Source organism: Chanodichthys erythropterus, chromosome 11 (genome assembly GCF_024489055.1).
Source record: "Chanodichthys erythropterus isolate Z2021 chromosome 11, ASM2448905v1, whole genome shotgun sequence".
Classification (NCBI taxonomy): domain Eukaryota; kingdom Metazoa; phylum Chordata; class Actinopteri; order Cypriniformes; family Xenocyprididae; genus Chanodichthys; species Chanodichthys erythropterus.
Window position 1 is genome coordinate 6,671,255 of NC_090231.1, and position 15,366 is coordinate 6,686,620.

At 36.7% G+C, this 15,366-nt stretch overlaps 1 protein-coding gene across 4 annotated transcripts in view; it reads left to right on the forward strand.

Moving 5' to 3' along the window:
- Positions 1–15,366, forward strand: part of ntrk3b (neurotrophic tyrosine kinase, receptor, type 3b) — a 165,424-nt gene that overhangs the window by 137,267 nt on the left and 12,791 nt on the right. For all 4 annotated transcript variants that reach the window (XM_067400335.1, XM_067400336.1, XM_067400333.1 and 1 more), the window contains 2 exons: positions 7,909–8,039; positions 11,310–11,482. In XM_067400335.1, the coding sequence (XP_067256436.1) occupies positions 7,909–8,039; positions 11,310–11,482 (304 nt within the window). The remainder of the gene's footprint in view (positions 1–7,908; positions 8,040–11,309; positions 11,483–15,366) is intronic.

Consider the following 15,366-nt stretch of genomic DNA (forward strand, 5'->3'; position numbering starts at 1 on the left):
ACTAAAGTCTATTCAGAGATATGAAGGAAGCTATACTACTCCATAGGTCTTCAAGATTCACATGATATTGGCAGAAACTGTGTGTTATGTCCCCTTTAAATAAGTGCTTATAATGAGGAGGACATTTTAAGCTATGAACATTGCAGGGTGATTTAATGGTACAAAGACCTCTTATATGTTTAAAGATAAAGGCAAATTTGATTTCTTATGTCATGACTTGTATGTCAAGTGTATGATTTATTAATCATGCTGGGATTTCTGGCATAAGTCATGGGAAATACAGCAGCTGGATCACGCATTATTCAGGTATCAGTATTCTTGGAGGAAGTGAGTGCACTAGCTTTTACATTGTGCTCCTTTGATCACAAAGGCTATAAGATCCTGACAGTGCATTGCAAATATATATAATTTTGAGCAGTTTTGGCACATTTATAAGATTGTCACATTATATCCCTCAAATGTTGAAAAACATATTAGCCTAAATACTTATAACTTAATATGTTGGAAGTTGTCACATATGATTTTGTAGCAAGAGCCAAACTACAATTATATATGCAAGAGTGAAAAGAATGACCTTCCATTTTAAATAACCTGTCTCAAAGATACAGTTGAGAAAAGCAATTGTTTTATCGTACTCCAGCAATATCCGCTCATTTCTCCCTCTTCATCAGATTAGCGGCAATGGCTGCTGATATTTGTATCCAGCAGTGACCGTGTTTTGTGTCCTGTTCACATTGAACTGCTCGGGACATCTGAAGAAGATATGTCCATGCCGATGTCTCCTGTGTACACCTTCATTGTTCTGGACACAATTACTTCGATTGCATTGTTTCAAGGTAACATTTGATGACAAGCTGAATTTATCAGGCTAAAGAGTGAGAGGACAAAGGCATCCGCTCTGAAAAAGGGCATTGTAAATGAATGCAGGCAAGGTTTAATGGAGCTCTGAATGCGCACACCTTCACAAAGATTCTGATTCAACCGATCCATTGTTACTGCTCATAATTGGGCTTCCATCTCATCCAACCTCATTTCAAGTTCAATGAAGGGAGACACCGACACAAACCAGGTGCTTGATAATAACTGATCAGCTGTAATTGTGAATTGAGATATATATATAATATATATATATATATATATATATATAATATATATATATATATATATATATATATATATATATATATATATATATATATATATATATATATATTTTTTTTTTTTTTTTTTTTTTTATGTTCATATTCTAGTTTAAAGTTACATTAACTCTTTCCCTGCCAGCGTTTTTTATTTATTTATTTATTTATTTATTTTTTAAAGTTGCCAGCCACCATCAGCATTTTTTTACATTTACACTAAAATGTAATGGTCTCCAGAATATTGTGTTGTATGAATATCAGAACATGTAATATATCAAAAGGAAAAACAGAGCTGCTTTAAAAAAAAAAAAAAAAAAAAATATCAACACTTGAATGTGGGCAAGTTTCATAAAAAAAAAAAATAATAATAAATGTGCATAAGCAATGCTTTTATCGCTTGTTTCAGCACCCTTTTTGCCTGTGTTTTGATCCAGAGATTCTGTACTCTTTCAGGATAACAGTGAAAACAGGGAAAGCCAGAAAATTCCAACAATGGCAAGGAAAGAGTTAATTACTGTATTTTCACTTTCTTAAATTTAAATTTGCATTTTATTTTTTTTTTTATTTATGCATTCTTTTTCTAGTTGAAAATTACATTATTTACATTTGTGGATTTCTTTGAATTTCAGTTTATTTCAATTTTACATCCTTAAAATGTTCTGCATCTTGTTTTTCCTCAATTCAGATTCAGGACTTTAATTAGAATTCATTCTAATTGGTCCTGATTGGTTAACCTCTACATACTGGCCAAATTATGAAGAAAACTGTTTCTTTTAGAATAAGAGAATCTAGAGGTTCTTTTAGAATCTAGAGAAGTACTGAATCATGAATGTTAGCGTTTATCTGCACATAGTCTCATATTTTAAAATGAACTTTTTCACAAAACTTTTGATGCCCCCCAGAATAGTTTGTTGTATGAATATCTTAACATATCAAAAGAAAGAACATAGCCTCTGCTTTAAAAAAAAAAAAAAAAAAAATATATATATATATATATATATATATATATATATATATATATATATATATATATATATATATATATATATATATATATATATATATATATATACAGTAGCTTCATGCATTCTTCTTTTAATCAATACTTGAATGTAGGTAAGTTTTATTAAAAAAAATAAATAAAAAAAAAACATTACATTACCCCCTGGTTTCACAGACAAGGCTTAAGCTAGTCCTAGACTAAAATGTGTGTTTGAGCTGTTTTAACGGAAAAGAACTTGCACTGACATTGCACTGGCATTGTTTTGTTTTTTCTAAGGCATGTTAATAAAAGCTACTTAAATGTCCTAATTGAACTAAGGCCTAATCCTGGCTTAGTCTAAGCCCTGTCTGTGAAACCGGGCCTACAGTTTCTGCTTCTTCTTTGCCTGTGTTTTGATCAAGAGATTCTGTACTCTTTCAGAAGATTCCCTCCAGGTTCGTTCACGACTGCTTTCCACTCATCATAAATGAAGGGAATTCCATCAATGGCGGGAAAGAGTCAATTGACAAAGCTTGATGAACAGCACTATTTCTAATCAGAGTTTTACTGCTGCAAACACACCTGCCTGTGTCTCTTTCCTAATTTCAGCCTTCAGGGGTTGATACATGTTCAGTCAGGATGAGGAATAAATGAATGACAGTGAGTCTCGGGATATTGCTTTTTTAATTCAGAGGCTTTCCAGAACAGGAATCGGGGTAAATAGGCTGTGGGGGGAGCAGGGCTTGCCGGTTGGGTGGGAAGCTGAAGGTTAAGTTAACCCATCCCAAACTCCTACGGCAGGTGCACATGTAATTGTTCGCTCAGAGGATGGGACAAACCCAGCGGACCACTTAATGAAAGAACGAGTGAATATAAATGAGGTTTTTGGGGACACGAAAGTGCTCCAGACTTGACCTGATTCTGCTTCAGTCTGCTAGATCCCTGCTGCTCAAGTCTCTGAGCTTTAATGATGATAGTAGCACCTGATACAGGATGTCTGTCAGTGTGATTTTTGTTGCCCTTAAAGTCCCTGTGAACCGGAAGTTGCAACCATCTTTACTTTAGTTTTGTGGCATATTTCCAAGTGAAACAGAGGGGAGTGGTTAAGGATATTCAACCCAAGCCGTCAAACTGACGGCATCAGAGATTGAACGCCATTCCAGAGCAGAAGCAAATTGTATTAACTTGCATGGATTAATTGTTCACCACAAGACTAGTAATGTGTGCTAATAAAGTAAATAGGGTCAATTTTGATTTTGTTACAACTTTAACGTAAGGTGTTAAGGCCCGTTCACACCAAGAACGATAACTATAAAGATAACTATATTTGCGTCCACGCCAACAAACTATAACAGTCTGTTTATTCTAAGTGTGTACAACATGTTTTTGCTGTTCATGTTGCATTTACATGGCTTTAACCAGCAGATGTCCTCAGCATGCTATGTTTCGAATGAATAGCTAGTGTAATCGATCTAATCTAACAGTGAATTTAGCCAACAAAGTCAGGAAAGAAAAAAGACAATGCCTAGACTTTTTTTACTGCAAGCAAGACAATGAACTATATCTTTATCATTATCTTTATAGTTATCGTTCTTGGTGTGAACGGACCTTTACACTGAATATAATCTTCCTTGTCAAGCTGTTTCAATAAATTAAATATTTTAATAAACACAACTTGAAACCGTCTTACAAAAGTATTAATTATTCTACACTGAAATGCATCATATATTTTTTCATTATAATTGTAAATTATAAACCCACATTTGAATGCAATGCAACACTTACTTAGTAATGCAATAATAACGTACAATTATGTCAAACACTGATGTACTTGTTGATCATATGCTGTGATGCATCATTCTCTTTAAATGTTGAACAATAAATGTGCGTATTATTATAATGTATTATTGTGCTTTGGTTACAGCTATATAAAAGAACATTCAGTTAATTACAACGTGCATTAAAAGGCATTATATTAATACTTTTATAATGCATTACATACACACACACAAAAAAATCACCAATCCTTTTCTACAAGGATCTACGTATCCTTGTAGAAAGTAATTGTGTCCACTATAAGTACACACAGAAGAAAAAAAATCATTTGTGCAAATGGTTATTTTTGTTGGTTTTTACAAGAGTGATCTGACAGCACTATAATAGGCAATTCAGTATGATTACATGTTTACATCATGTGTGAATAATAGTCTATGGTTTATGTTGTGTAATTCCTTCAGAAACCTACATAACTCCTCACCTATATTATTATTGAAGTGTTAGGCTTAGGCCACTGATTAGATGTGTTTATTTGAATTTAAAAATTAGTCATATTTGTTGCCTTTGGTGTATTTTTCATGCATTTTGTGGTTGAGCATTTTTGCTTTTAAGCTACTTTAAATTCACACAAATAATTGGAAATGGCAATGAGCATTGATGGCAAAGCATTACAAGTCCCAGGTGAGTTCCCAACAGATGGCAAAAAGAGACCTTTTACAATTGACTCTCATTTGCATCACACTCATTTTGTTTAGAAAAAGAACTCAGAGGATACAAAAAAACATGCAGAAAATATCCAGCTGTGACTGTGAGCAGCAATTCTAGATTCCATCTGAACAGGAACTGACCTTTTATACAATGCGAACAACTCACGATTGAAGCCTTTATTTACACTTGTACACGTACGCGTAAACACAACACGCACAATGGGCGCATACAGATAACCTGTCACTCATATTTCATTTGGCTGTTTTCCGCAATCATTTTTGCCAACTGTTCCTAAGGGACATTGTCTTGCATAATGATATTTTTTGGATAATTGTATGCCTGGACCTTTCTCATCATTGTTTGATCACATAGACGTTGATGAGAATCACTGACAGTGCTTTTTGTTTTTGTGCATGCTGTGCAACAATTCAGTGACCACATCTACAAAAATACACAATAAAAAAAAACACCATAAAAAAAAGTCCATACTATTCAAGCTGTATCCCAATTCTGAACCAATGAGGTTTATCCTCGTGTTACTCAGCACGTTTGAGCTTCTCAAGAACCAATGAGGTTCATTCTCGTGTTACGCAGCACGTTTGAGCCTCTGCAAGAACCAATGAGGTTCATTCTCATGTTACGCAGTACGTTTGAGCTTCTCAAGAACCAATGAGGTTCATTCTCGTGTTACGCAGCACGTTTGAGCTTCCACAAGAACCAATGAGGTTCATTCTCATGTTACGCAGTACGTTTGAGCTTCTCAAGAACCAATGAGGTTCATTCTTGTGTTACGCAGCACGTTTGAGCTTCTCAAGAACCAATGAGGTTTATTCTCGTGTTACGCAGCACGTTTGAGCTTCCACAAGAACCAATGAGGTCCATTCTCATGTTACGCAGTACATTTGAGCTTCTCAAGAACCAATGAGGTTCATTCTCGTGTTACGCAGCACATTTGAGCTTCAGCAAGAACCAATGAGGTTCATTCTCGTGTTACGCAGTACGTTGAGCTTCTCAAGAACCAATGACGTTCATTCTCGTGTTACGCAGCACGTTTGAGCTTCTGAAGAACCAATGAGGTTCATTATCGTGTTACGCAGCACGTTTGAGCTTCCACAAGAACCAATGAGGTTCATTCTTATGTTACGCAGCACGTTTGAGCTTCTCAAGAACCAATGAGGTTCATTCTCGTGTTACGCAGCACGTTTGAGCTTCTGAAGAACCAATGAGGTTCATTCTCGTGTTACGCAGCACGTTTGAGCTTCTCAAGAACCAATGAGGTTCATTATCGTGTTACGCAGCAAGTTTGAGCTTTTGCAAGAACCAATGAGGTCCATTCTTATGTTACGCAGCACGTTTGAGCTTCTCAAGAACCAATGAGGTTCATTCTCGTGTTACGCAGCACGTTTGAGCTTCTCAAGAACCAATGAGGTTCATTCTCGTGTTACGCAGCACGTTTGAGCTTCTGAAGAACCAATGAGGTTCATTCTCGTGTTACGCAGCACGTTTGAGCTTCTCAAGAACCAATGAGGTTCATTATCGTGTTACGCAGCAAGTTTGAGCTTTTGCAAGAACCAATGAGGTTCATTCTCGTGTTACGCAGCACGTTTGAGCTTCTCAAGAACCAATGAGGTCCATTCTTATGTTATGCAGTACGTTTGAGCTTCTCAAGAACCAATGAGGTTCATTCTCGTGTTACGCAGCACATTTGAGCTTCAGCAAGAACCAATGAGATTCATTCTCGTGTTACGCAGCACGTTTGAGCTTCAGCAAGAACCAATGAGGTTCATTCTCGTGTTACGCAGCACGTTTGAGCTTCTGCAAGAACCAATGAGGTTCATTCTCGTGTTACGCAGCACGTTTGAGCTTCTCAAGAACCAATGAGGTTCATTCTCGTGTTACGCAGCACGTTTGAGCTTCCACAAGAACCAATGAGGTTCATTCATGTGTTACGCAGCACGTTTGAGCATCTCAAGAACCAATGAGGTTCATTCTCGTGTTACGCAGCACGTTTGAGCTTCCACAAGAACCAATGAGGTTCATTCTCGTGTTACGCAGCACGTTTGAGCTTCTGCAAGAACCAATGAGGTTCATTCTCGTGTTACGCAGCACGTTTGAGCTTCCGCAAGAACCAATGAGGTTCATTCTCGTGTTACGCAGCAGGTTTGAGCTTCTGCAAGAACCAATGAGGTTCATTCTCATGTTATGCAGCACGTTTGAGCTTCAGCAAGAACCAATGAGGTTCATTCTCGTGTTACGCAGCACGTTTTAGCTTCAGCAAGAACCAATGAGGTTCATTCTCGTGTTACGCAGCACGTTTGAGCTTCCGCAAGAGCCAATGAGGTTCATTCTCGTGTTACGCAGCACGTTTGAGCTTCTCAAGAACCAATGAGGTTCATTCTCGTGTTACGCAGCACGTTTGAGCTTCTCAAGAACCAATGAGGTTCATTCTCGTGTTACGCAGCACGTTTTAGCTTCAGCAAGAACCAATGAGGTTCATTCTCGTGTTACGCAGCACGTTTGAGCTTCCGCAAGAGCCAATGAGGTTCATTCTCGTGTTACGCAGCACGTTTGAGCTTCTGCAAGAGCCAATGAGGTTCATTCTTGTGTGTTACGCAGCACGTTTTAGCTTCAGCAAGAACCAATGAGGTTCATTCTCGTGTTACGCAGCACGTTTTATCTTCAGCAAGAACCAATGAGGTTCATTCTCGTGTTACGCAGCACGTTTGAGCTTCTGCAAGAACCAGTGAGGTTCATTCTTGTGTGTTACGCAGCACGTTTGAGCTTCAGCAAGAACCAATGAGGTTCATTCTTGTGTGTTACGCAGCACGTTTAAGCTTCAGCAAGAACCAATGAGGTTCATTCTTGTGTGTTACGCAGCACGTTTGAGCTTCTGCAAGAACCAATGAGTTTCATTCTCGTGTTACGCAGCACGTTTGAATTTCTGCAAGAACCAATGAGGTTCATTCTTGTGTTACGCAGCACGTTTGAGCTTCTGCAAGAACCAATGAGTTTCATTCTCGTGTTACGCAGCACGTTTGAACTTCCGCAAGAACCAATGAGGTTCATTCTTGTGTTAAAAAAATGACAAAAGCACATAAAATTACTAAAACTAAACATTGTAATGAAAACTAAAAATATAAAAAATAAAAGCTAATTCAAAATATTATTGTACTGTTTTCTTTAAAGCAGTATCATTTCACAATCCATGTTCATTTTGCTGCACCACAGTGAACTGATGACCTTGACATACAAAACTTTAAAAACCATTATGGTTTTCTCTCTCTTTCTGTTTTTCTCTTTCAGATGTGCAGCATATTAAACGGAGGGACATTGTTCTGAAGAGGGAGCTTGGCGAGGGAGCTTTTGGGAAGGTGTTTCTGGCTGAATGTTACAACCTCAGCCCCACCAAAGATAAGATGTTGGTGGCTGTGAAGGTGAGGCATGATTTTGCAGTTAAAAGCACCTTCTTTGACCTTTGCTTTACACTGACTTTTTTCTGAATAGAAGCACTCCTCCTGTGCACTACAATCCATTACCAGGAATGTGCATTATGAAAGTAAATGCACCTTCCTGGTCTTACTGCACAAAATTCACCTTAAAAAGTCTTCAAACTCTTTGAACAAAAAGAAAAACTTTGAAACAGCTTTACTTTCAGCTAGATTTTGTCATACCCACTTTTGACAATCCAGTCAGTTCTCAATGGATAAAATCACGCACCAGTAGATAAAATCTATCTTTTTCTTGTTTAATCCAAAATAATTGTGAATACGTTTTTTTTTGTGTTCGTTCTGGTTCTTAATTGGTGGGTTGAAAGTCTAGCAACCCAAAGAAGAAATTAGTTAAAGGTAAAAAACAAACAAACAAACAAAAAAAACATTGTTATATACAAAAACACAATGCAACTAACCATATATTTGTGCATAGTCAGGATCAGTGTTTAGGAAACTACTTTGCAGCCAAAGCTTCTATATTATGGCCAAAACTGCTAATAAAAAACCTGTTGTACACAATCTCCTAAATGATTCTGTCATGTGATTGTTAATTTATGCTTTTTACCATGTAAAGGGCCTTTTAGTATCATTTTAAAAACTTCCCCCTTCAGGTTGTGGTTCATGTGTCTTTTTGCTGTGAGAATAACCTGCACATAATTTTAGTAATATTTCAAGATGTACACTTACACAAAACTACAGAGCTTTGATCATAAAACAAGGCATTTAAATATGATTTTAATAAACCATTATTGGGAGATATAGCGGGTCAGCTGATATTTATATGCCTTTTATATAAGTAGTCTGCTTTACTGTTATAAAGATCTCATTAATTTGCAATTACAATTGTATATTCATCTTACTTTTTGGCCATATAAATATCCTCCCAAAATGTTCTACTATTATTTAATATTTCAGGCTTTACAGGGTAACATTAGAACAACTTCTTAATAATATAATTTATCCACTGGAAAGCACTCTCCACATCTGAACTTCCTCTTTTAATTCGATGTACTGCCTCACTAGAGCCCATTGAAGCTATTACATCATAAAGATAACTGTGGAAAATGCTCCAGTATCATGAGGATATCTTATGAAGCCAGGGCTGTCAGGCCAGTTCCCCCGGCAGAACGCTGCAACAGAAAGACAGCGCGGGAGGACTGTGTTGAGCGCATGGCGCTAACACATCCCCTGACAGAATGAGTGCTTCACCATCTGTGTCATATACGCCATTCACTGTCAATGCCTCCCTCTGCTTGTGTCAGAGAGATCAGGGGAATTCTGTAATTAAAATCAAATTGCATCATGTGTTATCATTTAATCGGTAGGAGCAGGACTCACAATAAAAAGGCTAGTAGCACATTGGAGGGCTTTAGAAATGGTTGTTTTTGTCATGCTATAAATACTTTGGTAAGGATATCCATCCTACAGAGTTACCTGTGATTGTAAAAGTGGAAGTACAATTACAAATACTACTGCAAAATTTTTACACTACATTCAAATATTCTGAATATTAAACCTCTGCCAGACTAGTTTATGAAAGTGCAAATAATGTGCTGCAAAAGAAGACATTAGATTGTGATTTATTTTTCTGTTTACGTTCATATTTTATTTGAAATGTTAATTGTGCATTCCTCAATGAACTTAGCCCTTAAGGCTGTGACACACCTAGCTGAGGTCAAAGAACTAGCAGTGACAAATCCGTCTTTAGTTGTCGCCTCATGTTGCTGCATTTGGGCCAAAAATTTGCATTTAGTATGTGCGCTCTGCACCTGCGTATAAGGAAATAACTGTCTATATCAGCAGGTATAAATGGTTTATATTCGTCATTCAAAAAGAGAAACCAAAACTAGGGCTACTGATATACAAAATGTTAACAAAGCAGTACAGTTAAAATGCTTACCATTTTAAATATCAGTCGTGCTAATCACTTTCTTAGTTTCTGCCAGCTCATGCTGTTATGAAAATATTTGCAGAATGCTCAGGTAAGATGACGTAAAATTTAGGGATGCACCGATACTGTGCTCATTAAATGCTCTGATACCAACAACTGATACCACGCAGCAAACAGAGAGCAGAATGGATATATCAGAGAAGGATGTCTATGAAGTAAATGTATCGAATCATTAGAATGTTAAACAAATTAAATATTTACGCTTATATAGCTGCTGTGCATTAGCTGATAAACAAAACGTGGAGTGGATTGAGTGTGTGGCGGCACAGACGTGTGAGCTTGTCGAGCGAATATGCCTTTTTCAAAGACATTGCTGGAAAGTTTGTAGTTCGGTCGGATATGGCAATAGTAAAGAAAGTAAAATGAGGAGCATATTACTAACGTTAACTGACGGTAAAGAGAGAGAGAGAGCGCACTTCTGTTGCATGCACTTGGTTTTCAATTGACACATGCATCATTTGAATTAAAACTAAATTCTATGTGCAGCAAGTAAAAACATGAACTGTTACATGATTTATGTACAACAAGTGCTTCCCTACATTATTACAGGAAGGCGGTACAGTAATCACATGACGTTTTCAAGAAGTTTTCTGTGTGCAAACATCCGAAGCGCGCACCCAGAAAGCTGCGTCTCAGTCCGCAAATAGTCTATTTAATGTCTTCTTGCGCTTAAATTCCCACCAAATTATGTCAAAATGCCTGTACAGGCAAGTATCCTTGTGAAATATAGTCGGTTATGTCTTAAGTGAACGTAAACAGCTGAGAAAGAAAACGCATGTGTAACAGTATGTTGGATAAGTGCAGCTCTTAAAGTGACAGCAGCCTAATAAACCATCTTCTGTCTTTGTCTTCAATGTTAATCTAACAACAAAACTCAGCTCTTGACTGGTTGAGCCCTGCTGGAGCAGCTCTAAATAATCACTGTGATATTAAATTAAAGATAAAATATGACATATGGAACACACCTCAAAAACGAACCTGACAGATGATCACTGACGGCTCAATGAACGATCGTCAGCTTGGTGTGTCATGGCCCTTAAACATGACACTGTTATGCCAAATTGTGTCACTGAACCACTTTTGTTTTTAAAAGTCATGCTTATGCCTTTTGTTGTACATTTTCGTCTCATTTCAGTTGATGGCAGACATCCTGAAATGCAATTAGGCATATTAGTCTAACCTCATTTCTCCTTGGCTAGAGGACAACTTAAGTAAAAACGTGGCATTCAACTCTCCCTCGATGCATCCTTTCTATCTCTCAGACTCTCAAAGATCCGACCCTGACTGCCAGAAAAGACTTTCAGCGGGAGGCTGAACTTCTCACCAACCTCCAGCACGATCACATTGTGACGTTCTACGGCGTGTGTGTGGACGGCGACCCTCTCATCATGGTGTTTGAATACATGAAGCATGGAGACCTCAATAAGTTTCTGAGGTAGTTATTTTTTACATTATACAAAGAACACTGCATGCTAAAGAACCAAGCTTTGTCTCAAAACTCAGATTAGCTACCTACCTGGTTAGCTTTCATTGGGAATTATACACCCTAGGCTCATTAGGAAAACATTCCAATACCTATATTTATACAATTCACTGTAGTTTCCAGCTCAAATGTACACCGAAGGTAGTGAAACAGCAACAACCTTTCTTTTTCACACAAATTATGATTACAGATTATCGATTAAAGACTTATTTTTGCACGGTTCCTTGCATAAAACTATGTTATGATCTTAAAATGCTTTTACCATAGCTCATGATTTGTAAACTAATACATTTTGACATTTGCATCACATAACCAGCTTCAAATGTGTTTTCTGAAGTAGTAAACATGTTCAGTAGCTCACCTGGTACAGCAGTGCACTTGCGATGCCGAGTGCAGCAACAAGTCACAATAAAAGAGCTCAAAGAATTGTAGACACAAGCTAAAATGGCATGGCTGATTCAGCAAATATGTTTTGTCTTGTATTTGTTTTTGTTAACATGATCGCACAACAGAGCATTAACAAAGAACATTTCATTTGTGAATTGTCGCGGCATGTGGCCAGATTCACATTCATCTTTTTGAGATAAAACACACTGGAAATTTCAGTTTAAAAGTGTTGCAATATAAGAAGTGACATATCATTTTTGTAGAAATGGCGCCACAGGCATGCATTTCCAATGGGTTGGAATTATAGGCTGCCTCCCTAAGCAAAGGCTATCTAAAATTATAGATAGTAAAATTATTCGAGCTCCTAAGATATGTATTTTTGGCCAAAATTTGTTGGAATATCATATGTATCTAATTTCATCATGTGCTGCAACAAGCACTAAAAATTTCCATTTAATATGGTAGATGGAGCCAGGCCAGAGGAAAATGTTTTTGCTCACAGTTGCACAGGAGACTAAATTGAGTTCTATTTTTTTTTTTTTTTTTTTTTTTTTTTTTTTATCGAAGTAACAACTTTGTCTCATGTTTCTCTTAAAATCTTAAAATAAAAAAAGGCACATTAATAATATGACTGTTTCAAATATATGAGGCACATAAGGTTGATAAAAGTTTAATATCGGTTACAATGTGGTTTATGTAGACAGCTTCTTGTGCAGGCATTAGATATTGAAACAGCTCACTAGGTTTTGAAACACAAAATTGTTAGAATTCAAAATGGCATTTTAGGACTGAACTTGAATGTATGCACGTCGCAAGGTGGATTGAGGCCATGCGAATTGTAATTTGCAGGGGAGAACTGTGAAAATATAAAGGCAGATAGAGTTCTGGAGTGAGATGATTGTCTTGTGGGAGCAAAGAGAAGGGTGGTGATAATAAATTATTCTTTTGTGTAGTGAGAATTATTTCTTACACTTATGCAGATGGCCGGACTTGCATTTCAAGAAAAAAAAAAATGATGAAATTCTTTTTTGAAAAGCTGCAATGATACAATTCTGGTTGATTTTCATGGACAGCAAAAAGATTTTGGCAACAGACTCCAGTGAGGCTTCATGCAGATAATATGCGTGTTGAATTAAAAAGATTTAGCGCGAACTTCACGCAAGGCATACTAGACAAGCCAGTGTACATAATTTGGGGAACATTGCACAACAGTTTACTGCGTAGTTTTTCAGCAGCCTTGGTTCGGAAAGTTTTTCTTCCTCCATAATTCTTCAGAAATATGTTTCAAGTCATTATGTAACCAACAAATCCCAACTTGTGATTCAACTTAGAGTTGGTTGTTTGGTTCATGACTTACAAGTTTTGATTAGAATCAAAAAAAGTTACACTTTATTTCGATGTTCTACTTTAGACATTCTACTAACTATAAGTAACTTTGCAACTATATGTCAACTAACTCTTATTAGAGTATTAAAGTGTTAGTTCACCCAAAAAAATGACACACCCTCATGTAGTTCCAAAACTGTAAGACTTTTGTTCATCTTCGGAACACAAATTAAGATCTTTTTGATTAAATCTGAGAGGTTTCTGTCCCTCCATAAACAGCTACGTGACTACCAATTTGATGTTTTGAAGTTCATAAAGAGATCGTAAAACTAATCCATATGAATTAAGCAGTTTAGTCAAAATTTTCTGAAGAGAATTGATTGCTTTATATAAAGAACAGATTTAATTTAATCTTTTATTCACATATAAATGATCAGCGAACATAAACCAAAAGGAAGGGTTCTGCTCATCCCAAACGTCTTCCATTTAAGGATTATGGAGGCCACTTAGGTGCTCTTAGGAACCTTAAGTGCAGCAGAATTTTTTTTGTAACCTTGGTCAGATCTGTGCCTTGCCACAATTCTGTCTCTGAGCTCTTCAGGCTGTTCCTTTGACCTCATGACTCTCATTTGCTCTGACATGCACTGTGAGCTGTAAGGTCTTATATAGACAGGTGTGTGGCTTTCCTAATCAAGTCCAATCAGTATAATCAAACACAGCTGGACTCAAATGAAGGTGTAGAACCATCTCAAGGATGATCAGAAGAAATGGACAGCACCTGAATTAAATATATGAGTGTCACAGCAAAGGGTCTGAATACTTAGGACCATGTGATATTTCAGTTTTTCTTTTTTAATAAATCTGCAAAAATGTCAACAATTCTGTGTTTTTCTGTCAATATGGGGTACACACAATGTGTGTACATTAATGAGGAAAAAGTGAACTTAAATGATTTTAGCAAATGGCTGCAATATAACAAAGAGTGAAGAATTTAAGGGGGTCTGAATACTTTCCGTACCCACTGTAAGTAACTTTGCATGTACATGTCAACTTATTCTACTAACCCAAACCCTAACAACTAACCCAAAATAACCTAGTTACTTATAGTTAGTAGAATATCTAAAGTGGACCATTGAAATAAAGTAACATCAAAAAGGTTTTTGAAATGGTAAAACCTATGTACAAAGTAAAGACTATGTATGTAATTGAAACATAAATGATGATACATTATAAAACAAATTATTAAGTTACTGATTATACACTACCATTCAAAAATTTGGGGTAAGTATGACATTTTTTTAAAGAAATATGTTTATTCAGCAAGTATACACTAAATAGATCAAAAGTGACAATAAAGACTTATGTTGCAGCACAACTGATTTCAACATTGATCAGAAATGTTTCTTGAGCAGCAAATCAGCATATTAGAATTATTTCTGAAGGATCATGTGACACTGAAGACTGGAGTAATGATGGGGATTATGGGTATTGTAGTTCTTCACCGGGAATTTGGCAATTGAATTAATATTTCCCAAAATGACTTAAGTGGCTTCTACAGAATCACCTCTTTAGACACATCAAATCTTTTTGAATGTTGTTAAAAATCAAGTTCTTTATTGAGAAAATTAATGGGAGACTGTTGCATTCTAAAGCAGAGTTGTCCCTTGGAATGTTAGCTCCCTGATTGTTAGCTCTTCACCATACAGTTGAAGAGCACGCTGCTGAAGAGGCACTGACCAGAAGAGATGCACAAATTACAGTCGAGCTCTTTTGAACAGCCACCTTATGCAAATGCTGCTGCAATCAGACAAAAATCGTTTTCCCTGAGTGAAGAGAAAATCGAAAAAGTTAACTGAATAGGTGATTTTATTTCACCACACAGTTGAAGTCAAAGCACATCTTTCTTTGCCTTGACTTACTCACTTCAAATCAGACAGCTTTACAGGATTAAAGGATTAGAGGGGGAATTATTTTATGGAGCAATAAGGCGGTGCGTTTGAACATTTCGACCCTGTGCCCTTTTGCATTGATCCATAATCAATTTTCCCTGCTCGGATCCTAAACACAAGTAATTGCAAAAACCTGGACGTAGCTCAGCAGTGAAGGACAATTACTGCCAAGAC